Raw genomic sequence first — 18,843 nt, 5'->3', positions numbered from 1 at the left:
TGAAAAGGGTTATTTCAATGAAACAAGGAGATACTGACTTATGAAATCTCTACCACAGAGGGCTGTGAAAGCTAAGTAATTTAAATAGAGAATGGCATAGATTTCTGATTACTAAGTTAAGGGAAATGGGATAGAGTGGGGAAAATGGAATTGAGGCAGATGCTCAGCTTGATCTAGAATACTGGCACAAACATGGATGGTTTAACAGCCTCCTTCTACCCCTATTATCCTACCATTCAGCAACATTCCATTTCATGGAGTAACGGGGTCCATGAAGATCAAATGCAACATAAAAGTGACCAGCTACATTTTGAAACATTCTGGCCACAAATGCTGAACTTTTATTTTACATGACTAAGTAATCAGCCCATTTTGACTAGCTCAACTTCCAATGAAATAATTAGACGAGAAGATTTAAAGTGCATGTGTTGCGTTTTGGAGTTTAGATTGGTAATGTCATGTTTTTATACAGGTCAATTTCAGAACAATATACTTGAAGCCTTACTACGATAAAGATTCAAGAAGACCTGCCTGTCTAACCCTTTGTAAGCATGTTGACATTTATGCACATTCATTTGAATAGCAAGTCCATTTTATCAAGTTTTAAAATACATTTGTCACAATCATATAAAGAGGAAAAGGAAGAAAGCCATCCCATCTCCTCAATTAGGCATAAGTCAATTTGCAACTGTTTTCTTGATTAACTAGCAATTGGTTTGATTTATAGCTCTTTAACTAGACCTAACAGGGTCAAAATTTTTTAAATACGCATGTGGTACAAATTCTGTCAATGCTGGAATACACAGCAGATTTAGCAGCATTGTGATGACCTTTCGTCAGAACTGGTGCTGAATGTGTTGAGTGCTGTGCAGTCTCCAAACCTTGCTAGTGAACAAAATAAAATTCAGCAAGTCCATTACTGTTAAAATTAATTAGCATATATTCTGCTAAGAGTCACTAGAAAGCAACCTAGAGACAAATCCAAAACAATTTTGTTTGTAACCAGCTTTGGACAATGAGCTAAATTGATACACTTTCACAGCTATCTGGATGAACTAATATTGTCCATCGTGTAGAGATAAGCACATGTTGCTGCACTGAATAAAATAAAAACAATTAACCACTTTTACCTAATAGAAGACAAGAGTTGGATAAGGGATACATTTTCAGGATGGCAACTTGTAACTAGTGGAGAGCCACTGGGATAAATGCTGGGGCCACAATTATTTACTGCATATTAATGATTTGGATGAGCCGTGATGTACTGTTGCCAAGTTTGCAGATGACACAAAAGTATGTACGACGACAAGCGGTGAGGATGATACAGAGTCGACAAAGGGACTTTCAGATTAAGTGATTAGGCAAAAACAGGCAGGTTGAATGTAGAATAGAACAGACTATCCTTGATTGTCAAGCGCACTCAACTACAGCAGTACAGTGAAAAGTTACAATGTCACCTTTCATAGCACCACCTTAAGTACAAAGTACCTCTGTACAAATCTTAGATACAATAAGAGGAATAAAAAAAAAGAAATTACATTACCTTACAGTGATTCATAGCATAAGTTAGAAATAAGACTGAGATAAAAAGATAAACATTACAGTCAAATAAACAAATTATAGATAAACATTACATCGCAGTAGCTCAGCGCAGGGGCTTTCACATGTGGTCTGATCAGCCTTGCAAGTCGTTGACCACTTGCGCCAGAGCTCAGTCCAACAACCATCCCCGCTCCACTCCAGTTCTCAGCCGCTCCAATATTATGTGGGAAAATGTGAGAATATGCACTGTGGCAAGAAAGATAGAGGAGCTGAGTATTATCTAAATGGGGAAAGATTGCAGAAAGCTACAAACAAAAAGAGGAATATGAAAGTTCCCCATGCATATATCTCAAAAAGCTAGCATACTGGTTCAGCAGCTAATAGAGCTGAAAAATGTGTTGCTGGAAAAGCGCAGGTCAGGCAGCATCCAAGGAGTAGGAGAATCGACGTTTCGGGCATAAGCCCTTCTTCAGGAATGAGGAGGCTGTGCCAAGCAGGCTAAGATAAAAGGTAGGGAGGAGGGACTTGGGGGAGGGGCGTTGGGAATGCGATAGGTGGAAGGAGGTTAAGGTGAGGGTGATAGGCCGGAGAGGGGGTGGGGGCGGAGAGGTCGGGAAGAAGATTGCAGGTCAAGAAGGCGGTGCTGAGTCCGAGGGTTGGGACTGAGATAAGGTGGGGGGAGGGGAAATGGGGAAGCTGGAGAAATCTGCATTCATTCCTTGTGGTTGGAAGGTTCCTAGGTGGAAGATGAGGCGCTCTTCCTCCAGGCGTCGTGTTACCATGGTCTGGCGATGGAGGAGGCCAAAGACCTGCATGTCCTTGGCAGAGTGGGAGGGGGAGTTAGTGTTCAGCCACGGGGCGGTTGGGTTGGTTGGTGCGGGTGTCCCAGAGGTGTTCTCTGAAACGTTCTGCAAGTAGGCGGCCTGTCTCCCCAATGTAGAGGAGGACACATCGGGTGCAGCGGATGCAGTAAATGATGTGTATGGAGGTGCAAGTGAATTTGTGACGGATATGGAAAGATCCCCTGGGGCCTTGGAGGGAAGTGTGGGGGGAGGTGTGGGCGCAAGATTTGCATTTCTTGCAAAATTACGGTCTTTGAAGAAGGAGGCCATCTGGGTTGTTTGATATTGGGATTGAATGCTTCATCAGCATCCTATACAGCTGCAACATACCTCCCTGCTTTTAAATTCAATCCCTTTATCAATGAAGGACAAAATTCTATTTGCCTTCCTAATCACCTGTTGTACCTGCAGACCAACCTTCTATGATTCATGCACAAGGACACCCAGGTCCCTCTGTGCAGGAGCATGCTGCAAACATTTTCCATTCAAGCAAGTCATTTTTACTGTTAGTCCTACTAAATGGATGACTTCACATTCATTAACATTGTGAGTGGACATAGGTCTGGCAGATGAAATACAAAGTATCAATGTTCCTTTGCAAAGTTTCAGTCTTCTGCATACTTTGCTCTGCCACTTATCTTACTGTCATCTGCAAATTTTGATGCACTACACGTGGTCCCCAAATTATCTATGTAAATTGTGAATAGATACAGTCCCAATACTGATCCCCGAGTTACTCCACTAGTTACTGATTGCCAAACAGAATCGCACTCATTTGTGCTCACTCTTTGCTTCCTGTTAGTCCTCTGTCCATGCTAATACTTTATCTGTAACGCCATAAATCTTTATCTTAAGCAGCAGCCTTTTGTGCAGCATTTCTAAATGTGGTGTGCCTTTTAGAAATTTAGGCACACCACATCTACTGGGACCCCATTGCCCACCATGCTCATAACATCTTTATTAGAATTCCAAATGATTAGTTAAGCATGACTTCCCCTTCATGTCTGCCCAGTGGGACAATTTCTATCTAGGTGCCTTGCTATTTCTTCCTTAATAATAGACTCAAGCATCTTCCCCATTAAAGAAGTTAAACTAGCCAGCCTATAATACCCCACCTTTTGTCCACTGCCCTTTTTAAACAGTAGCGTCACACGTGCTGTTGGAACTGCCCCAGAATCGTGAGCGTTTTGGAAAATTACTACAAGCGCACTTACTATATCTCCCGCCATCTCTTTTAGTACCCCAGCATGCATTCCATCAGGGCTAGGAGACTTGCCCATCCTTAGCTCCATATCTTGTCCAACACAACTACTTCTGTAATAAAAAAAAGGTTTCCAGATTGGTTCCAGGTCCTCACCTACCTTCGTCTCTTTGTCAATTGCTGGCATGTTACTCACACCAAGATTAGAGCAGTGCTGGAAATGCACAGGTCAGGCAGCATCAGAGGAACAGGAAAAATCGACACTCGGGCAGGAGCCCTTCATCAGGAATGAAGCAAGAAGCCTCGGGGTGAAGAGATAAATGGGAGGGGGTGGGGCTGGGGACAATGTAGCTGGGAGTGCAGTAGGTGGATGGAGGAAGGGGTAAAGGTGATAGGTTGGAGAAGAGGGTGGAACGGATAGGTGGGAAGGAAGATTGATAGGTGGGACTGGGGTCATGAGGATGGTGCTGAGCTAGAAGTCTGGAACTGGGGTAAGGTTGGATGGGGGGGGGGGGGGGGGGGGGGGGGGGGGGGGGGGAGGGGTGAGGGAAATAAGGAAACTGGTGAAGTCTACATTGATGCCTTGGGGTTGAATTGTTCCAAGGCGGAAGATGAGGCATTCTTCTTCCAGGCATCGGGCAGTAAGGGAGTGGCAGTGGAGGAGGTCCAGGACCTGCATGTCCTCGGCAGAGTGGGAAGGGGGATTGAAATGTTTGGCCATGGGGCGGTGGGGTTGATTGGTGCGGGTGTCGCGGAGATATTCCGTGAAGCACTCTGCAAGAAGGCATTCTGTCTCCCCAATGTAAAGGAGACCGCATTGGGAGCGACGGATGCAATAAATGACATTTGTGGAAGTGCAGGTGAAACTCTGATGGATATGGAATTGCAAAATCTGCGCCCTCACCTCCTTTGGGGCCTTGGGTGGAGGTGAGGGTGCAGATTTTGCAATTCCTGCGGTAGCAGGGCAAGGTGCCAGGAGGGGAGGGTGGGTTGTTGGGGGCAGTGGACCTGACCAGGTAGTCACAGAGAACAGTCTTTGCGGAAAGTGGATAGGGTGGAGAGGGAAATACATCCCTAATAGTGGGGTCCGTTTGTAGGTGGCAGAAATGTCGGTGGATGATGCAGTTTATGCGGAGGTTGTTGGGGTGGAAAGTGAGGACCAGGGGGGTTCTGTCCTTGTTGCGGCTGGAGGGTGGGGTTTGAAGCCGGAGGTCCAGGACATGGATGAGATGTGTTGGAGGGCATCTTCAACCACGTTGGGGGGTGGGGGAATTATGGTCTTTAAAGAAGGAGGCCATTTGGTGTGTTCTGTGGTGGAACTTGTACTCCTGGGAGCAGATACAGTGGAGGCGGAGGAATTGGGAATACGGGATGGTATTTTTGCAGGAGGTAGGGTGGAAGGAGGTGTAATCCAGGTAGCTATGGGAGTCGGTAGGTTTGTAAAAAATGTCGGTGTTGAGTCAGTCATTGTTGATGGAGAAATCTGGGAAGGGGAGGGAGGTGTCAGAGATGGTCCATGTGAATTTAAGGAGAAAGTGAGGACTGCAGATGCTGGAGATCAGAGCTGAAAAATGTGTTGCTGGAAAAGCGCAGCAGGTAAGGCAGCACCCAAGGAACAGGAGAATCGACGTTTCGGGCATAAGCCCTTCTTCAGGAAGGGCTTATGCCCGAAATGTCGATCCTCCTGTTCCTTGGATGCTGCCTGACCTGCTGCGCTTTTCCAGCAACACATTTTCAGCATGTGAATTTAAGGTCAGGGTAAAATGTGTTGATGAAACTGATAACTGTTCAACTTCCTCATGGGAGCACAATGTGGTGCCGACGTAGTCATCAATGTAGCAGAGGAAAAGGTGGGGAGTGGTGCCAGTATAACTACGGAAGATGGACTGTTCAGCATAGCCAACAAAGAGACAGGCATAGCTGGGGGCCCATGCAGATGCCCATGGCTACCCCTTTTGCCTGGAGGAAGTGGGAGGATTTGAAAGAGAAATTTGAGGGTGAGGACCAGTTCAGCCAAACAAATGAGAGTGTCAGTGGAAGGGGATGTCGGGAGAGGAAGAAATGGAGGGGTTAGAGGCCCCGGTCATGGCGGATGGAGGTATAGAGGGACAGGATGCTCATGGTGAAGCTGAGGCGTTGGGAGCAGGGAAAATGGAAGTCTTGGAGGAGATGGAGGGCGTGGGTGATGTCCTGAACGTATGTGAGGAGTTCCTGGACTAGTGGGCGGGGGGGGGGGAATAGGACAATATCGAGGTGGAGGGGAGTTCGGTGGAGCAGGAGCAGGCGGAGACAATTGGTCGGCGGGGTGGTTAGGCTTGTCGATCTTGGGAAGGAGGTAAAAATTGGGTGGTGAGGGTTCCTGAACTATGAGGTTGGAACCTGTAGGTGGGAGATCCCCTGAGGTGATAATGTTGTGGATGGTCTGGGAGATGATGGTTTGGTGATGGGGGATGAGGTCATGTGTGAGGGGTGGTAGGAAGAGGTGTCTTCAAGTTGGTGCCTGGCTTCACATGTAGAGGTCAGTGCTCCAAACTACCACTGCATCCCTTTTGTCCGCGGGTTTGATGGTGAGGTTGGAATTGGAGCAGGAGTGGAGGGCTGCACATTGTGAGGGTGAGAGGTTGGAGTGGGGGAAGGGGATAGACACAGTTAATGTCCCAGCAGCAGTTTGAAATGAAGAGATCGAGAGCAGGTAATAGACCGGCACAGGGTGGATGGAGTATGTTGGAGGCAGGTGAAGGGGTCCTCGGAGGGTCTTGATTAAAAAGGTAAGCTCAGAGGCGGAGGAAGAAGGGTTTGACATCACGATGCATATTGAATTCATTGATGCATGGACAAGAGATGAAGGTAAGACCTTTGCTGAGGACTGATCGTTCGTCCTCAGTGAGGGGGAGGTCTGTGGGGATAGTGAAAAGTCGGCAGGGCTGGGAGCTAGGACCTGGTGTAGGTGTGTAGCTGGGAGTGGTGGCGGAGACTGTAACTGGAGTGGGAGTGCGGTCATGCAAATGGGGGTGGAGTCATTTGCAGAGGTGATGTTCCCCTCAGGGTTATGGGGTGGCGAGGATTCACATCCTCCACTGTGAAGACTGACAAAATATCTATTCGATGTCTCAGCCATTTCATCATATCTCATGACTAAATGCCCCTTCTCATCCTCTAAAGGACCAACGTTTACTTTAGTCACTCTTTTTCATTTTATATATTTATAGAAACTTTTGCTATCTGTCTTTGTATTCTGTGTTAGAACATGAGAAAAAAAACTCTTACTTTTCTTTATAACTCTTTTTTTGTGGCTGTTGACCTTTAAAGCTTTCCCAAACTTCTAGTTTCTTGCAGATCTTGGCCACTTTGTAGATCTTCTCTTTCAATCTGGTAGCCTCCCTTATTTCCTTCGACACCTATGGCAGATTACCCCTTTTCTTACAGTCCTTCCTTTTCACTGGAATATACTTTTGCTGAGCACTTCGAAAAATTGCTTTGAAGTACTCCACTGCTCGTCAAGTGTCCCATCATAAAGTTTTTGTTTCCAGTCTACTTTAGCCAAGTCCTCCCTCATCCTATTGTAGTCTCCCTTGTTTAAGCACAGGGCCCTGGTATTGGGTTTTATCTTCACACTCGCCATCGATATTTTGAATTCTTCTTCCTCCTCCAAGTGAATCTCAAACTATGAGGTCATTAATTATTCCAGTCTCATAACAGAGAACCAAATCCAGGATAGCTTGCTCCCACGTCGGTTCCATGACATACTGTCCAAGAAAACTATCACTGATACACTCAACAAACACCTCAAGACTACCTGACTGAGCTTGTTCGACCAATCGACATGTAGATTAAAGTCCCCCATGATAATTGCCATACCATTTTTACAAGCATTGGTTATTCCTTTGTTTATTGCCCGCACAATGTGATATTATTATTTGGTGGCCTAGGACTACGCCTATCAGTGACTTTCTTCTTAGAAATTCTAATTTCCACTCAAATGGATTCAACCTTATTCTCCATATCATCTCACAGCACCGCCCTGATGTCGTCCTTGAATATCAGAGCTACACTACTTCCCTTACCTTCCTATCTATTTGTCCTTCTGAATAGTCTGATACCTCCGGATATTTAACTCCCAGTTGTGACCATCCTGTCACCATGTCTCCATAATGGCTACCAAATCATATTCATTCCTGATGATTTGTCCCGTTCACTGATCGACCACATTATGAATGCTACGAGCATTAAGGTAAAGTACTCTCCTGCCAGCTTTCATACCCTCATGATTTCCAACATCTCGAATAATATCTCCTGAGTTATCCTTCCTTCTTACTTCTTTCATAGTCTGCCTTGTAGTTAAACCCTCCTGCACACATGCTAACCTGCTGCTTACCTTTTTATTTACCATCATACTTCCTGTCATTTTTCCCTTCCCTTCTCCCCTACCCACTAATTTGAAGTCCTCGTGACCACCCTATTTATCGTTTTCGCTTGAACACGGATTCCAGATCGGTTCAGGTGGAGACCGCCCTATCAGTACAGATCCCTCCTGTTCCAAATTGATGCCAATGCCCCTCTTTCCCACACCACTCCCTTAGCCACGTGTTTACTTCCCTAATTTTCTTATCCCTAAACCAATTTGCATGTGGCTTGGGTAGTAATCTGGAGATTATAACCCTTGAGGATCTGTTCCATAATTTCATTCCTAGTGCTTGATAATCCCCAAACTGGTCCTCCTTCTGATCCTTGCCTATGTTATCTGTCCCACCGTGGACCACAACAACTGGATCCTCCCCCCTCCTTTTCCAATACCCTTTTAAGCCGATCAGAGATGTCCTGCACCCTGGCACTGGGCAGGCAACACACTATGCGGGACTCCCGATCAGGCTTGCAAAGGTTACTATCTATCCCCCTAATTATAGAATCCCCTATAACTACCACTTGCCTTTTTGCTCCCCCTTCTTGCATGGTCTCCTACACCATGGAGCTGTGGTCAGCTGGTTTATGTTCCCCGCAGCCATTTTTCTCATCCTCAGAGAGCAAGTACCTCATACCTGTTGGTCAAGAGCAGAGGCTCCTCTGTTCCTGATTCTTCGGGGACTTAACAGATAGATACGAAAAATATTGTTCTCCATTGAGAAATTAGGACAGAGGTGGTACCTCAGAATAAGGGATTGCCCACTTAAGAAAAAGATAAAGAGGAATTTCTTCTCTTAGAGGGTTGTGAACTTGTGGAATTCTTTACTGCACAGGACTGTTGAGATTGGATTGTGAAGTACAATCAAGGTTGAGATAGACAGGATTTAATTTGTCATATTACAGATTACTATATTTCATGGCTTCCTGAAAGCTGCACAACTGTGATTAGACAGCAACAAATACACAATTAAAGCACAAAAGATTAATTTCTTGCAAAACTACAAATTACCATTGAAGTTAACAATTAAAACAGTAATCTAAAATACTGCAAATTACTGCTGAGATTACCTACAAAGCAAAACACAGCCAGAAGTGCCATGATACACAAGCACAATTAGCTAAGACCTAAAGACTTCAGGTAAAGAAGTTTCAGACCCCACATCTTTCTGACTCTGGAGAAGGCAAAGCATGAAACTGGCTCCTGGCAAAGTAAATGAAGTTCAGACTCCGGGCTTCATTGAAACAATGTGCATCAGCAGCCCCAAATTCTTCAACTAGTCTGTTTTAAACTCCTTACTTGGGGAAAAAAAAAGTGAATCCTGTCCAAAGTTCTAACAGCATTGGAAACATATCACAGAAGGTTAAGTCGACTAACACGCAGAATGGGCCGGATATCTTATGAGGAGAAGTTGGACAGGCTAGGCCTTTATCTGCTGAAATGTAGACAGACGTGAGGCAATTTGATTGAAACAAACAAGATCCTGAGGGGACTTGACAGGGTGACCAAGAAACGGTCATTTCTACTAGCAGGAGGAGTGTCTAAAACTAGAGGTCATCCATTTTAGGCAGAGATAAAAGGAGAATTTTTTTTCTCTTAGAACTGAATCATGGGGACCCTCTACCTCAAAGGGCAGGAAATCAAAGTCTCTGAACAATATTAAGGCAGAGATAAATCAATTTTTGATGGACAAAATGTGAAAGGCTGCCAGGAGTAGGCAGTAAGGTGGAGTAATCAGATCAGACATAATCATATTGAATGGCAGCACTGAATCATTAGCATTCTGCTTTTATAAACTAGTTTATTTGCATTATAATAATTAACCAGTCAGAAAAAAGTTATTTCAATCAAATCATAACTCAAACTGATTGAACCACTACTAAGTCAATTCAGTGAGCAAAGGCAAAAGTAAATGTTAATTCAAGGCTTTCTAAAGTCCCTATGTTCACAAGCAATGAATCAGATCAAAATATTAAGTCTTGCTTGATGAATAATTAAACAATTAAATTGGAGAAAGAAGCTTCAAACATAATCACTGATGACTGAGCCCAACACCTAGAAAATGCCAAACGTTAATGCTAAAACATTTACAGTCATCTTCAATCAAAATTGCTGAGTCGATGATCCATCTCAGTCTATATCCAAAGTTCCCATCATTGTGAATAACGCTCTTCAGTCAATTTTGATCACATTATATAATAACAAGAAACACTGGATTCAACAAAAGCAGTGGAGTTCCAACCAATACCACTCCAGGCACAGTGAAGAGTTGTGCTCCAGTGGTAGCTGTACCTTAAGCCAAATTGTTTTCCAAGAACTACAGCAAGAAAAAGTGGAAACTTGTTCAGCTATATCTTGACCCCTAAAATCGACAAATCCAGTGTGACCAATTATCATCCCTTTCAAACTCATAGAATGTGACATCAACAGTGCTATCAAGTAATTATGACGACACTTATCAACCAATGCTTGCTTAATTGAACTCTTTGTGCTTTATCATGACCATCAAGCTATCGACCTCATTACACCTTTGGTACAAACAGTGAACAGTTTAATTCCAAGGCAGATGAGTTATTACTCTTGGCAGGGCTTGGCATCAAAGAGCACTTGTAAAATTGGAAGTAATGGGAATTAAGTGGAAAATAATCTCCTTTGGTTGAAGTGATACTTTGCATAAAGCAAGAGGATTGTTGGAGGCCAACCTCATCTTCAGGACATGGCTCCAATTGCTTCTCAACACAATGTTCTGGGCTGAAACAGCTCTTTCCCAAATTACTTTCCCTCCATCATATGGGCAAATGTGAGGATATTCAGTGATGATTGAATAATAATTATCTGAGGAGCTTCATTTGCAGCTCCTCAGATAATACAGGCAGTCCAACCCTGCATGGTGCAAGACCTAGACAACATAAAGGTCAGTCTTATAATTAGCAAGGCTTATAAAGTGTCATCCCATTCTCTCTCCACTCCCTCTCTCCTCTCTTCTTCCCCCCCTTCCCGTTGAAGCCAAATGCTCAGGGATACAGTATAGTTTTGCCTCTTTCATCTGGGCCCTGGAGGGAGAGAGAATGATCTCCCACGTGCACAGGGACGAGTTCACGGTCTTCTCTGGAACAGCAGTTTCTCAATGAACTATATAGTCATTTTACAGGGAGGAGCATCTAGATAAGGCAACATACATATTAGTTGGGTGACCATTACAATCAGCGAGCATCAATAGTATAGATTAAGCATCTGCTTTACACAATGAATAAGTGGCTTCACATAATGAATGCTACCTCATCTTGTTAAGTGGCTCTACATAAATGCTTTTCCACCTTGTTAACCCATTATGCTCGCCTCCAGCACCCCATTGCTCAGCTGAACCTCTTGTTTCACAAAACTCAGAACTTAACACTTTCCCTGGCTGCTTATACCCGATACACATTCTCAAGGGCAGCAGATGTATGAAAATATATGCAAATGCCCGTTCAAGTCTAGCACCATCCCAACTCCAAATTGTATCATCACTCATTTAATTTTCATTCAAAATCTTGGAAAGCCCAAACAACACAATTTTGAAATATGCAATGAAAAGAATTCTCTCACAAAAACCAAACACTGACTTTCAATATTATGAAGGCAAAATTGTTCCCATCACCAAACTAAATTCAATAGCTCCTCACTATCCAGGAGGATGAATCATTCTCACCTGCGTAATACGTATGTGAATAAGGACAACAAATACTCAAATTTTGAAATGTTTAATTGCTGAGGATCAATTTTGATAACTAAAATAGAAAGTTTTCTCCATAAAAAAATTTTAAAACATTTACTTTATATGCACAAGGATATATTCAACAATAACAGATGCAAGCCTACAATTAATAATTAAGTTTCTGAGTGCACATTTCTTTCATTTCTCACAATTGCTACAAATTAAAATGCTTTCATAATTGCTTTTAGAACAAATTAAAGGCTTTTCTTGAATGATCTGTTGTTTGAAATAAGCAGGATTGATCTTACATTTTAGTAACTGCTTTAAATTCACTGAACTGAAGTGGAGTCAATAAAGCTAAAGATGAACGTCAGCATCAGCATCCCGGCTGAACTAAAGTGCTTTTTCAAACAAAGAAATTTCTTTTGCAACTGAAAGTTATGCAAATTGCTTGGATTCCATGCACTCGTTTTAATTCCACAATTTTTGTGTGTTGTTTGGCTTCAAGGGAAGGATTTGATCTCAATCCTGTGCCACAATAAGCTGACATGTTGAGTTTGCAATCAGTGTCCTTTTAACATAACCAATAAACATTAGGAACTCTCCTCCAGACAAAGGAATCCAAACACAGATGCACTATTTCCTTTGACGCATCATTTGAATGATTTTCCCAGAAATGAGCAGCTTCAAGGCTCTCCATAAGCTTCTTGTGGAAATAGCCGAGGTTGCCACCCACCTATCCCTACCCCAGACACTAAAAATGACATGATAGCTATGTTTCTAATGTAGAAGATAGAGGTTCATGGAGAAGATGGATAGGAAGCTGTTCCTCTCAGTTGAAGGGTCAATATCAAAGGGTACAATTTTAAAGTGAAGAGCAAGAGGTTTAAGAGTGAATTTGAGGAAAAAACATTTCCAACAAGAGGTTGTAGTAATCTGGAAGGCACTATTGAGAGGGTAGTAATGGTGAGAAACCTCACAACCTTTAAAAAGTATGTGAATGACCATTGGAAGTGTCATAACATTCGAAGCCATGGGTTAAATGATGGAAAGTAGGGTTAGTACAAATAGATCAGCATAAAACTGACAGGCCAAAGGGTCTCTTTTATACTATATGATTCTATAATGGTTTACACCCTACTCTTCAATGCCTCCTGCCAGTACACTCTACAGTAATGTGCATAGAGGTAAGAAATTTCCAGATTGATGATGTAGAGGTACAAAAAATAGGGAAAAAAACTAAAAATACCTTAAAACAAACAAGTTTGCATATGCCAAATAATTACAGAACTGAAAATTATTTTTCCCCCTTCAATTCTTCGACCTCCCTGACATGCACATTACCAGATATTAGGTTGGCTTGTCTTCCTGCTGTCTTTTAGAAGGAAAACTTGAAACTAACAATAATTTTGACACACATTTGCTCATTTCAGCAAATAAAACAAATGTAACCTTAGAGGACAAATATCCATTTCTAAACAAGAGACTCACCTGTCATCATGAAACCATCATCTCCCAGACCATATACAACCTCATCACCTCAGGAGATCTCCCGTCCACAGCTTCCAACCTCATAGTTCGGGATCCCGCACTGCCCGATTCTACCTCCTCCCAAAGATCCACAAGCCTGACCACCCTGGACAACCCATTGTCTCAGCCTGCTCCTGCCCCACCGAACCCACCTCCACCTACCTTGATACTGTCCTATCCCCCTAGCCCAGAACTCCCCACATATGTTCGAGACACCATCCACACCCTCCACCTCTTCCAAGACTTCCGTTTCCCTGGCCTCCAACACCTCATCTTCACTGTGGACATCCAATCTCTGTACACCTCCATCCGCCATGACCAAGGCCTCCAAGCCCTCTGTTTCTTCCTCTCTTGACGTCCCCACCAGTACTCTTTCACTGACACTCTCATTCGTTAGGCTGAACTGGTCCTCACCCTTAACAATTTCTCCCATGTGCCAGCACAGAACATTCCTTGCCTACATCGTGTGTTTTCTTTAGCTTTCTTAAAAAAAAAAATCAATAGAACAGTGGTTAGCACTGTTGCCTCACAGCGACAGAGACCCGGGTTCAATTCCCGCTTCAGGCGACTGACTGTGTGGAGTTTGCACATTCTCCCCGTGTCTGTGTGGGTTTCCTCCGGGTGCTCCGGTTTCCTCCCACAGTCCAAAGATGTGCAGGTCATGTGAATTGGCCATGCTAAATTGTCCGTAGTGTTAGGTAAGGGGTAAATGTAGAGGTATGGATGGTTTGCGCTTCGGCGGGTCGGTGTGGACTTGTTGGGCCGCAGGGCCTGTTTCCACACTGTAACTAATCTAATCTAAACAAACCTCATCAACTTCATTCCTAAACAATAAGTAACAAAACATCATAACTAAATGCAACAAGACAACAAATGTGACCGATCACACAGGCTGAATACTGCTCAACACAAAAACAGAGAACATAATCGTGTGTTTACTGTTTATGGAATGTATTCATCATACCTTTACTTTCAACATTTCTTTTTGAAGGTGACACCAGTTCCTTCACAATCTGCAAAATCTGCATCATGGCTAGTTGCCAGGGCAGCAGGTGTCAGCCTTCCTCTTCGAATTCCAACAGGTCTCATCTCCAAAACACTTCAGAATATTCTTCAGCAATGCTTGCAAGGTCTAACACAGCAAAACACAGTACAGAACACTAAACCGGGCCAGTTTTCACCAAAAGTGTTTATCAAATCTCTCAACGAAAGATAGGATTTTGAAACTAGAATCAAAATACCAGACTGAGCAGACTGGCACCAACATTTTGATTTGCATTGTCAGCTCAGTAAAGATGAACACAGCAGGGAACCACTTCCATTGAACTCCGCACACAACACAACGTTTAGATGAGGTACGGTCTCAACGAAAAGCACGTCTAACCAGACCAGCCTCCTGTAAAATTCCACCCCTAAAGCTGAATATAATCTAAGAGAAGCAGCATAATCATCACACACAGAGCAAACTGCAGCTTATGGTACATCTCTCATTCTGGAAGATAGCTCAATAGTTTTTTTAAAAAAGTGTATGAGCTGATTATGGTGGCGAAGGAGGAAAAGGAGGAGGAAAAATAGAAGAGGACTGGAGCAGAGTATAGGATGGTAGTGGGTCAAAGAGTCACAAGTTGTTTCTCCGTGGAGTATGACTATTCCACACAGATATTATACATTGCCTGTTTAGTACATTCACTGACATAAGTGATCGAAAATAGAAAATGTGTTATATGTGTCAACTCTATGGTATGAGGTATTATGTTTTTAGCAAATATTTCAGATCTGTTACATGGTAAATTTAAGTTGTGTGGGAGTTTGATAAGGTTAAAAACTGTCAAATTTATACACCAGCAGTAACACGGAATTAAATACAATAGTGCAATCTGATTGCAAGTGAATTGGTAATGTTCCCTATTCATCCTACAAAGCCACAGTTGTAACAGATGACGTTTTGTCACTTATATAACCATGATGGATGTGCAATACTACACATCTAACATCTCAGCAGTACCACGACTTCAACACTTTATCAAACCAACAGAGACTATGTACACTATAAATAAACAAATTTGCTTGATGCAACCTTTCCCATTTTACATGATATAATACATATTCAAATTCATTTTCAATAACATCCCATCTTTTAATATCTTTGGTGACTTACACTTGTTTGTCAATGTTGATTAAGCATTCCCACGCCACAGAACTCATTTTATTTCAGTGATGTCCTGCAAAGTGCATTTACATTGGTAGTAACAATGAATATCTGTACAAAATATCTGCACAAAATATCTGCCCATATGGGACAATTCAAAGTTTCAATCCAGGTGGGTGAGAGTGCACTAGTGACCCATGAATTTTAATCATATTACTGAAGTTCAATATCATGGTATAATTTCTAGGGGATTCCGTAGAAATGTAGAGCACAGGACGAAAACATTCATTGATACATCATGCCTCATGACTACTCTCAGATTTTTTCCAAATCAGTCCACTCTCTTGCTGTAACCCCATAGCCCCAGAAGTATTTCCATCAGTCAAGGTAAAGTTCCCTTTTGAAAGTTATTATTTAGACAGTTTAAAAGGGTGTTGGAAACAATGTATTCCATATTGCAATTTCATAAGGGATGCATACAATCCATGTCTTAAAATATAGTATCCTGGTTCACCATGAGATAAAGTTTTTAGAGTTCAATCAGACAGCTAGCAACTTGTTCAAAAGCACAATGGCACATTTCTACCACTTTTCCCATGTGACATATTTTTAACCAAATTTTATCCATCTGAAGGACTTAAATGCAAATTTGTAAAGTACATGTACAAATATTTTTTGGAAAAAGACAGCAAATTAATAACACCATTCCAAATATGCTGAGAGCCAGGAGGGGACATGAGAAGTTGTTGGCTGTAGGATCTAGGAAACCCCTAAAGCTTTATATAGGTATGTCGGGAATAAAAGAATGACTAGAGCAAGATTAGGGCCAATCAAGGACAGAGGTGGGAAGTTGTGCTTAGAGTCTGAGAAGATAGGAGAAGTGCTAATTGTATATTTTTCATCAGTATTCACTCTGGAAAAAGACAATGTTGATGAGAATACGGAGATACAGGCTACTAGACTAGACAGGATTGAGGTTCACAAGACGTTAGCAATTCTGGAAAGTGTGAAAATAGGTAGGTCCCCTGGGCTGGATAGGATAAATCCTATGATTTTCTGGAAAGCCAGGGAGGATTTTGGAGAGCCTTTGACTTTGATCTTTATGTTGTCATTGTCTACAGGAATAGGGCCACAAGACTGGAGGATAGCAAATGTTGTCCCCTTGTTCAAATAGGGGAGTAGAGGGAACCCTGGTAATTAAAGACCAGTGAGCCTTACTCTGGTTGTGGATAAAGTGTTGGAAAAGGTTACAAGAGATAGGATTTACAATCATCTAAAAAGAAATAAGTTGATTATGGATAGTCAACAGTTTTGTTAAAGGTAGGTCATTCCTCACAAAGCTTATTGAGTTCTTTGAGAAGGTGCCCAAACAGGTGCATGAGGGTAAAGTGGTTTATGTGCTGTATATGGATTTCAGTAAGACATTTGATAACGTTCCCCATGGTAGGGTACTGCACAAAATATGGAGACATGGGATTGAGGGTGATTTGGATCAAAAGCTGACTAGCTGAAAGAAGACAGAGGGTGGTGGTTGATGGGAAATGTTCATCCTGGAGTTCAGTTACTAGTGGTGTACTGCAAGGATGTGTTTGGGGCCAGTGCTGGTAAGGGCGGAGAAGGATGGATTAGTAAATTTGCAGATAACACTAAGGTTGGTGGAGTTGGATAGTGCTGAAGGATGTTGCAAGTTACAGAGGGTCATAGATAAGGTGCAGAGCTGGGCTGAGAGATGGCAAATGGAGCTCAATATGGAAAAGAATGAGACGATTCACTTTGGAAGGAGCAACAGGAATACAAAGTACTGGGCAAAATGGTAAGGCTCTTGGTATTGTAGATGAGCAGAGAGATTTCGGTGTCCATGTAGATAGATCCCTGAAAGTTACCACCCAGGTTGATAGGGTTGTTAAGGCATACGTTATGTTAGCGTTTATTGGTAGAGCCATGAGGTCATGTTGCAGCAGTACAAAACTCTGGTGTAGCCGCACTTGGAGTATTGCATATCGTACTGGTCACTGCATTATAAGGAGGATGTGGAAGCTTTGGAGAGGGTTCAGAGGAGATTTACCAGGATGTTGACTGGTATGGAGGGAAGGTCTTATGAGGAAAGGCTGAGGGTCTTGAGGCTGGTTTTGTTAGAAAGAAGAAGGTGGAGAGGTGACTTAATTGAGACATAAGATAATTGGAGGGTTAGATAAGGTGGACAGTGAAAGCCTTTTTCCTCAGATTGTGATGGCTAGCATGAGAGGACATAGCTTTAAATTGAGGGGTGATAGATATAGGACAGATGTCAGAAGTTGTTTTTTTTACTCAGTTGGAGGGGCGTGGAACACCCTGCCTGCAACTGTAGTAGACTCACCAACTTTCAGAGCATTTAAATGGACACTGGATAAATATATGGATGAAAAAAGAATATGGTAGCTTTGATAGTCTTCAAATTGTTTTCACAGGTCAGCGCAACATCGAGGGCCAAAGGGCCTTAACTCTGCTGTAATGCTCTATGTTCTATATTTCTCAATAATTAATGGACCATCAAGTTTTCTTATGACAGGTTATAAAATTCAATTTCTCAGATAACAAATGCAAAAATTTTCAATAACTTTTTATTTGCCTTATCAGCACCCATCACAAATGCAACTCAAGAGCCCCATCTCAGACCTACAACCATTGTCTATGCTGCTGCTGTGAACTTAATCTATACCATGAGAAAGCCATTTTTGTGAGAATGCTCATATTCATATGTGGAGACATAGCCTGTTGATTCTTCCCAGATTGCAAGGCTCACCGAAGTTTTGCAATATATTTACTGCTCATACCAGCCAGTTCTAACCTATTCAGAACTATTTGCATCCTTTCTGGCCTATGATTCTGTCATAATTGAGCCTAACCTTTCTCATTCAGTAACTGCACGCTTGTTACAAGCCTTTCCATCTATTTGGATTCCCAGTCTCCTATTCCACTCCATATTCCAAAAGCAGTTTTTGGTACCATGTGCATTGATATTATTATTGTCAACTGTCCCAAAATATATAGTAAGAAAGAATAAAAACTGGATTCGGCTTGGAACGAACTGGCAGGGCATTGAAAGAGTGATGAACATATTGCAGACAATTTATGATAGATCCTTCTCCACTATGCTGCCAGAATTGTCCTTTCCTAATGAGGAGAAAGTGAGGACTGCAGATGCTGGAGATCAGAGACCAGTGTGGCACTGGAAAAGCACAGCAGGTCAGGCAGCATCTGAGGAGCAGGAGAATCAACATTTCGGCCATTTCAGGCTCTGACCTGAAGTGCTAAATTTATCTTGCATGTCTCCACATATACTGTTTTCGTTCCAATGTTTCCAGTGTTAGTTGGTTTTAAAAGTTGATGCTCTGAGCAGGTGCATGATGGCTATACATGGTATTTTTTTCAACACAACTAATATTACAAAGATTCGGTACATTCTTGTAATGCAAGGAAAATATGAATATTTTATTAGAATTG

General features: G+C 42.5%; 1 protein-coding gene across 1 annotated transcript in view; it reads right to left on the bottom strand.

The window, feature by feature from the left end:
- Positions 1-14,548, bottom strand: part of LOC122561844 (USP6 N-terminal-like protein) — a 127,097-nt gene extending 112,549 nt beyond the window's left edge. The window contains exon 1 of the mRNA XM_087999761.1: positions 14,176-14,548. Coding sequence (XP_087855887.1) covers positions 14,176-14,242 — 67 coding nt within the window. The 5' untranslated portion in view covers positions 14,243-14,548. The remainder of the gene's footprint in view (positions 1-14,175) is intronic.
- Positions 14,549-18,843: the final 4,295 nt, after the last annotated feature.

Source organism: Chiloscyllium plagiosum, unplaced genomic scaffold (assembly GCF_037043375.1).
Source record: "Chiloscyllium plagiosum isolate Xiang-an unplaced genomic scaffold, Cpla_swu_hap1 HiC_scaffold_23, whole genome shotgun sequence".
In the NCBI taxonomy this organism is placed as follows: Eukaryota; Metazoa; Chordata; class Chondrichthyes; order Orectolobiformes; family Hemiscylliidae; genus Chiloscyllium; species Chiloscyllium plagiosum.
The sequence above is the reverse complement of the archived record's forward strand: the minus strand, read 5'-3'. Positions and strand labels throughout refer to the sequence as shown.